General features: G+C 41.8%; 1 protein-coding gene across 1 annotated transcript; it reads right to left on the bottom strand.

Annotated features, from left to right (window-relative positions):
- Positions 1-5,267: 5,267 nt before the first annotated feature.
- LOC140871101 (uncharacterized) lies at positions 5,268-6,502 on the bottom strand. Its single transcript, XM_073273541.1, has 4 exons — positions 6,297-6,502; positions 6,092-6,153; positions 5,899-6,004; positions 5,268-5,772 (listed from the first exon to the last, which is right to left on the bottom strand). Exons 1-4 carry the CDS (start codon positions 6,500-6,502, stop codon positions 5,268-5,270), a joined length of 879 nt encoding a protein of 292 aa, XP_073129642.1.
- Positions 6,503-7,119: the final 617 nt, after the last annotated feature.

The following is a 7,119-nucleotide window of genomic DNA, read 5'->3' as shown; positions in this document are numbered from 1 at the left end:
TGATGAGTCATTAGACTCACTATGCTTGTTTGATTGTCAAGTGAGGAGGAGTGTTTAAGGACCAAGGGGCAGGATCCTAAAGGTTGAGGTCACCGACGGTGCAAGGCCCTATGACCATTGCTACTTTTAAGTTCCGCATAAGTCTATGTTTGTAATAAAGAATTTCAGTTCGAGTACTTTCAGTATTAGCCAGGATGTGTTTCCCCGTGCTTAAATTTTAGTCTTGAAAATTGTTATCGCTTTTATTGCAACCGTGTGGGGTTGCCTTTCCTTTCGTAGTTTATGATTATCGCAGTTTGGATTTCTTTTTATCAAGTTCATTTATTTATGTTAGAATTGTTGTGTGGGACAGGGTGGCTTTGCTTACTTTCAAACAATTCATGGCAAAATTTTTATAAATCCGTATTTCTCTTTATTATTTAATTAAGTTTAGAGGTTAGGGTCGTTTCAAGTTGTTCGATTTCCTTGACTATTCTGATGACCGCAGAACCAGGTTGGTTATTCATCAGCTGAGGGGTGCTGCTAAGAACTGGTGGATCACGACGAAGAGAGACATGGAAGGTCGAGGTACAGCTATTAACTGGAATCTTTTCAAATCTGATTTTATAAGCGGTTTTTCCCATTTTCGTACCGAAAGGACAAGATAGCCGAGTTTTCCAATCTGAGGCAATGGAATCTGAATATAGAGGAATATGTAACCAAGTTTGACAGTTTTCTGAGATTTGCACCGCACATTGCCGACAACAAAGAAGCAAAAGCTGATCAGTTAATTAATGGTTTGAACCCGGATATCTTCACGTTGGTCAACACTGTTAGGCCTGATAATTTAGCGGATGCCATGAATCATGAAAAAGGAGTTGAAGCAGGTTTGTGGAGACAGAGAGGAGCTCCAGTTGTGCCTCAGCAGCCTAGTCAGTTTCAGAACCAACCATCTCATTACCAGAATCTATCTTTTCAATTCCAAAATCAACCACCGAGTTCTGAGGGTGGTAGCAGTGGAGGTATTAGGAATGGTTTGAACCCGGATATCTTCACGTTGGTCAACACTGTTAGGACTGATAATTTAGCGGATGCCATGAATCATGAAAAAGGAGTTGAAGCAGGTTTGTGGAGACAGAGAGGAGCTCCAGTTGTGCCTCAGCAACCTAGTCAGTTTCAGAACCAACCATCTCATTACCAAAATCTATCTTTTCAATTCCAGAATCAACCATCGAGTTCTGAGGGTGGTAGCAGTGGAGGTATTAGGAAGGATTACTATCATTTGAAGGGGAAGCAGTTTAAGAAGCACGGAAGCAATTCTTCGAGCTCTAGTGGCTCGAGGCAATTCGGATTTGGACAGAGTTTGAGTCAGTCAGGCATGTCTTGTGCCAATTGTGGAGGTCGTCACTCTAGTGACCAGTGTAGAGGTATTTTTGGAAGCTGCTATATCTGTAACCATGTGGGGCACTTTGCCAGATTGTGTCCTCAGCGGGGCTCTGAGCAAGCACAGAGTGGAAGTTCTTCGAGACAGATAGCTCAGCCTCAGCGGCAAGCATCTACGGTCCATTCTTTCCAACCTCAGCAGTAGAATAGACAGGAAGGTAACCAGCATGCGAACCAACCTCCCAGACAGCAGGCACGAGTCTTTGCTCTGACCGAGGATCAGGCTCAGGCCGCACCCGATAATGACATATCAGGTAAACGTTCGATTTGGGTTTTTCTGCTCTTTTTTGGACTGTTAGATACTGGTGAGTCCCTTGCCTACTTATTGAAGAATCTGTTTTAATGTTTATCGTGCCTCTAACTTTTGTCGGGTTTTTCGAATTGACGAACACTCCATGGTGTTGTTAATTGTTCTATTAACCGGATCTTTCAGAAGTATTAGTTGAAGCTAGGAATTCTTATCGATGATTTGCTTGTCTTTTTGGAATGAGAATTGTACTGATCATGTAGAGCTTTTGATAATCGTATTTCAGATTTTGGTGCCGGGCAATTGTTTGTTATTCTTCGAGGTCTGAATTCTGTTTGGATCGAGTTGTCTTCCTCAATTTTATGATCTGGTGATGGAATTTCTGTCGATCAGCGCTCCAGTTTACTTATTTTTGGTACTGATGATCTTTCAGTACTTGGCCTTTCTTCTTATCAAGATTTTGGATATACTCTTATTCAGAGGATTTGCGCTCTAGTCTAGACTTCGAGGCAGCTGAAGACGCTAGAGACTCATGTTCTGGCTCTGGACTTGAGCTTGCAGCGATCTTATTGATTGGAAGATTTGGCATCGTTTCATTACGAAGCGATTTCTGCGATCTTTTCTAATCTTAGAAGTCAAAGTATTGTTCTTATTTTATCTACTATCTGATTTTGATTGACCGGTTGATGAAATCTGCTACCGTATTCCGTACAGAATGACTTTCAGTCAGGACCAGAGGATTGATATTTTTGTCAGAGGCCGTCAGATTTCATGATTTGCCAAAGTCTGTCAGTTTAGACAGAGATTCTTGATGCGCTTGTTCTTTCGGCATAGACTTCGAAGAGACATTTGTTGTTTGATTACAATGTAAAATTTTATTTCAATATCATCAGAACTACGGACAGTCAGATCAGACGAGACGAACGTTAGAGGAGATGCCATGAGTTGGAACCAGAGATGAATCGATTGTGACTGAGCATAGAAAGATTTTCTGACGAGTATGAGACGACTTCTGATAGACGGATGGAGTATTACTGAATTAACCGAGCAGAATTTCTGGACATATTTATGAGGAGTGAATTCTTATTGAAGTATTTTGATTCTATCTCATCCTTGTGTTGGAACCGTATTTGATTTCAAGGACGAAATCTATTCTTAGAGGGGGAGAATTGTAATGCCCCAAATTATCTTAATTGACTTTATTTGAGATAATCGAAGATTACAGATTTCAAGAGCCGACTTGATTTTGATCAGGGTCTATTTTGCAAATTTTCGGAATTTTCAGGGACTAAAATGCAAATTTGGGATTTGTTAGATATTTAAGAGAACTTTGACTCTTTCCACCCTCACTTCTCCTTCCCCAACGTCTCCTCCCCCCATTGAAGGCGCCTCCAAGCTTTCCCAAGCTTTGTGATTTCATTTTTCGGTCGATCCGTCCATTAGAATTTATTTTTGAAGGCAGATTAGCGATCACGGCAGCGAGAGCTTCATTCTATCGTAAGTATTTCTCCGATCAGTTATACTTCTATTTCCGAATGTTGTTAGAACCAACTGAGTTTCGGATATGTTGCTGTCGAGATAGTTCTTATCATTTATTCTCAAACGGAATCGAAATAGAACATCGTTCGGATTTGTTTTGAATTTATTGGTGTTTTTCAAAATATTGATTTTGAGATGTGTTGGAATTGTATTTGAATAGCTGAATGATTATTGGTATGAGTTTTTGGGATTGATTTTATGATGTCTGCATTTTTGGTTTCTCAAAATATAGCTGTTATGCCGTCAATTTGGGTTTTGTTTATCGTTTTCGTTTGATTAGATCGAACCGAGTTTGAATTGTTGTTTGAAGTTTATTATTGATCTTGTGACTTCTTCTACAGATTTGTTTGAAGGCCATTAAGTTGCGAGATTTCAGATTTAATCTTTCTAAAGATTAACCGGTATAGTATCGATTTCTTATCGTTTGAAGAAGATTTGAGGGAGTCATTGAATGAGTATATTGTTGTTGTTTCCAGGTTTGGAGCATCGACGTCTTGATAAGAGGTATAAGACGACTTAGACTTGAATGGAACGATTAACTCAAACCGACTTGATTCGAGTGTTCCGGAGAAATCACATACTTGCATGTTATTTGATTACTTGGATTATTGAATGAGTTATGCTTTGCATTTGCATTCATATTGAGCCATTTGAATTCATTCATTTTGATTTAGATGATATGAGAATTATAGTAGGGGGCATTGGCAGGAGATTTACTACAATGACCGACATAACCCTCTATAGTTGCTCCAGAGTCTAGAGGATTGAATTATACACTATCCACCCCGAGTGAAGGGTCGGTGCAATTTGTGTGATAGTTCATCCTCGGGATCCCAATAGAGGAAGAAAAGAGCTGATTACCTTTTGATTATTCAGACTTGATAATCCAAGATTTTAGAGTCATGCATTTCATTTTAGATTTCTTCTTGAAGTACATGACTGAGATTTGTGTATCATGCTTGAGATTATATATCATTAGTTGATATATTGAATGATATTGCATGTTTGTCTCTTTTACTGGGAATATTATTCTCACCGAATTATCCGGCTGTTGTATTGTCTTTGTATGTGTGCTTGGAGATAGGTGGGGCAGGACTGAGACAGAGATCGCATGGCTAGGTGGTCGAGTTGATAGAGTGAGGCCTTGGTGTTTTAGAAGTCAAATATATAATCGAACTTAGATTGTTTTCGAACTCGTTATGTTTTTATTGATTAAACTAGACTGTAGCATGTTCTACTAGTTTGAGATTGTATAACTCTAGAACTACCTTGTATTGGTTTATGCATGTCGATTGGAGTGAGTTATGCATGTTGTATATTGAGATTTGAGGTGTTGTGTTGCATGATGAGGAGAGCATCTTTGTTTTCTTTTCTGCAAAACTGTGCCGCTCGATCGGTTGATTATTATCGATCGAGCGAGTACCCCTGAGCTGAGGCAGAGAGTTGGGCATTTTGTGTCCGCTTGATCGGTAAGATATTACCGATCGAGCGGGGGCCTTTGAATTTTTCGGACAGTACTTGGGTTATTGTTTGGCCGCTCGATCGGTAAGATTTTATCGATCGAGCGAGCTCTGTTCTTCAATAAAAAATATATATATATTCTTTCTTATTGCTTTTAATCTTGGATCTTGTTTGCTTATTTATTGTTTAATCCGAGATTAGATGTTTAAAACTGAGGTCCCACAGTTGCATCCATCTTTTCTAGAGCATCTGCTTCGGCATTTTCCTCTCGGGGATCTGTTCTATGCTCTAGGTAACAAACCCCTCTCCCAATCCTTGGATAAGCTCTAAGTACTTCATCAACCTCTCTTCCCAGGCACAAAAAGCCCCTTTAAGTTGTTGTACCACCAACTGAGAATCAGAATAGATCATTACATGTCCATCTCCCCCTTCCCGAGCTATTCTCAACCATGCGGCCATGGCCTCGTACTCTGCTTCGTTGTTGGAGGCCCAAAAAACAAGCCTCACAACCACTTTGATTTTTTTCCTGAGTGGGAGATATCAAGACTACTCCCACTCCGCTTCCCCATAGTCCACTGGGACCATCAACAAAAACCTTTCAGACCTCCCCCTGACCCAAAGACACTGCCTTAGTTAAGAAATCAGACAGGGTCTGAGCTTTAATCATCGTCATTGACTGATATTCAATATCATATTCCCCGAGCTCCACTGTCCAATTAACCATCCGTCCCAAGATGTCTGTGTGAGTCATTACTCTACCCAAAGAACTGTTGGTGAGAACAGTGATGGGATGATACAGGAAATACGGTCTCAGTTTTCGGGCAGTAATCACCAGAGCAAGGGCCATCTTCTCAATATCACTATATCGAGTTTTGGGCCCTTTTAGCGCATGACTCACATAGTATACTGGCCTCTGATCACCCTTTTCCTCCTTAATCAACACCGTGCTAACTGCTTGTTCGATTGTGGAAAGGTATACCCACAACCTTTCTCCAGGATCGGGCTTTACTAGGACCGGTAACTGGGCCAGATGCTCATTCAACTCTTTGAAAGCCCGTTCACACTCTTTCCCCCCATCCAAACATCTGTGCCTTTTGGAGTACCTGGAAAAATGGATAGTTACGGTTGGCCGATTGAGCTATAAACTGAGATAAGACAGTGATCCTCCCTGTCAAGCGTTGGACCTCTCGGACAGTCCTTTGGGAAGGCATTTCCTATAGGATTTTCACCTTTTTCCGGGTTCACCTCCATTCCCCTCTCCGTCACCATGAACCCCAAAAAATTTCCACTTTTGATCCCTAACACACACTTCACCGGGTTCAACTTCACACCATACTGCCGCAAAGTAGATAAGGTTTCTTCCAGGTCTGATATAAAAAAATCTCGGGTTCGGGATTTGATGAGGATATCATCCACGTATACCTCCACATTCTTCTCTATCTGCCCTTAGAATACATTGTCCATCATCCGTTGGTATGTGGCCCCTGCACTCTTTAAACCAAAGGGCATAACCACATAACAAAAAGTTCCTTCGGAGGTAACAAAGCTTACCTTATCTTGATCCTCTCAGGCTAAAGGGATTTGGTGGTATCCCTGATAAGCATCCATGAAGCAGAGCATATCCTACCCCGAGGTGGAATCCACCAATTGATCGATCTGGGGTAAAGGATAGCAATCCTTTAGACAAACCTTATTCAAATCCCGAAAGTCTATACACATGCGCCATTTCCCGGTAGACTTGGGCACAAGCACCACATTGTACAACCAAGTCGGGAACTGTATTTCCCTAATGTGACTGGCCTGGAGAAGCTCCTGAACTTGTTCTGCGGTCATCTTATCCTTTCTCAGCACCAAAGTGCCTCTTCGTTTGCTTGATAGACCGAGATCCTTCAATAATGTTCAATTTATGCTCCGCCACCCCTACATGAACCCCGGCCAATTCTGCCACGGACCAGGTGAATACATCAACATTTCGAATGAGGCAAGTCTCCAATTCCACAACTATCTCGGGCTCCAAGTCCCGGGTCATCATAGTAACCTTCCCCAACTGCCCGGGCATCACTGCCACCTCTTTCTGCTCTTCTTTCATTTCCTCCACACTACACACATATCTTCCCTCTTGGCTCAACTTCCCCTCTTCCCTCTGAACCTGCTTGCTATTAGATCTCACTGTCTCGGTCTAGCACCTTCTTGAGGAATACTGATCTCCCTTGAAATCTTCTACCCTGTCGCCACAGGGAATTTGAACTTTTGATGATATGGAGAAGCTACTGCCATGAGGGCACCCATTGCTGGTCTCCCCAGAATGATGTTATATGAGGATGGGGCCTCCACGACAGTAAACAGGGTCATTAGTGTTTTCTTCAAGTCTCCGGATCCCAACGTCAAGGGCAGCGACATCCCTCCTCGGGGCTGGACGGTATGTCCTAAAGACCCGTATAATGTTGTCT

This window comes from Henckelia pumila, unplaced genomic scaffold (assembly GCF_033568475.1).
Source record: "Henckelia pumila isolate YLH828 unplaced genomic scaffold, ASM3356847v2 CTG_384, whole genome shotgun sequence".
Lineage (NCBI taxonomy): Eukaryota > Viridiplantae > Streptophyta > Magnoliopsida > Lamiales > Gesneriaceae > Henckelia > Henckelia pumila.
This window is presented reverse-complemented; position numbering and strand designations above follow the sequence as displayed.

What these genes read in the sequence shown, in the direction of transcription:
- LOC140871101 (XM_073273541.1), bottom strand. Translation starts at nt 6,502, where the DNA reads ATGACCGCAGAACAAGTTCAGGAGCTTCTCCAGGCCAGTCACATTAGG. An exon ending in AGATAGAGAAGAATGTGGAG is followed by an intron (nt 6,005 to 6,091) that starts GTATACGTGGAT and finishes ACTTTGCGGCAG; the next exon opens with TATGGTGTGAAGTTGAACCC. An exon ending in GGAGGTGAACCCGGAAAAAG is followed by an intron (nt 5,773 to 5,898) that starts GTGAAAATCCTA and finishes CCATTTTTCCAG; the next exon opens with GTACTCCAAAAGGCACAGAT.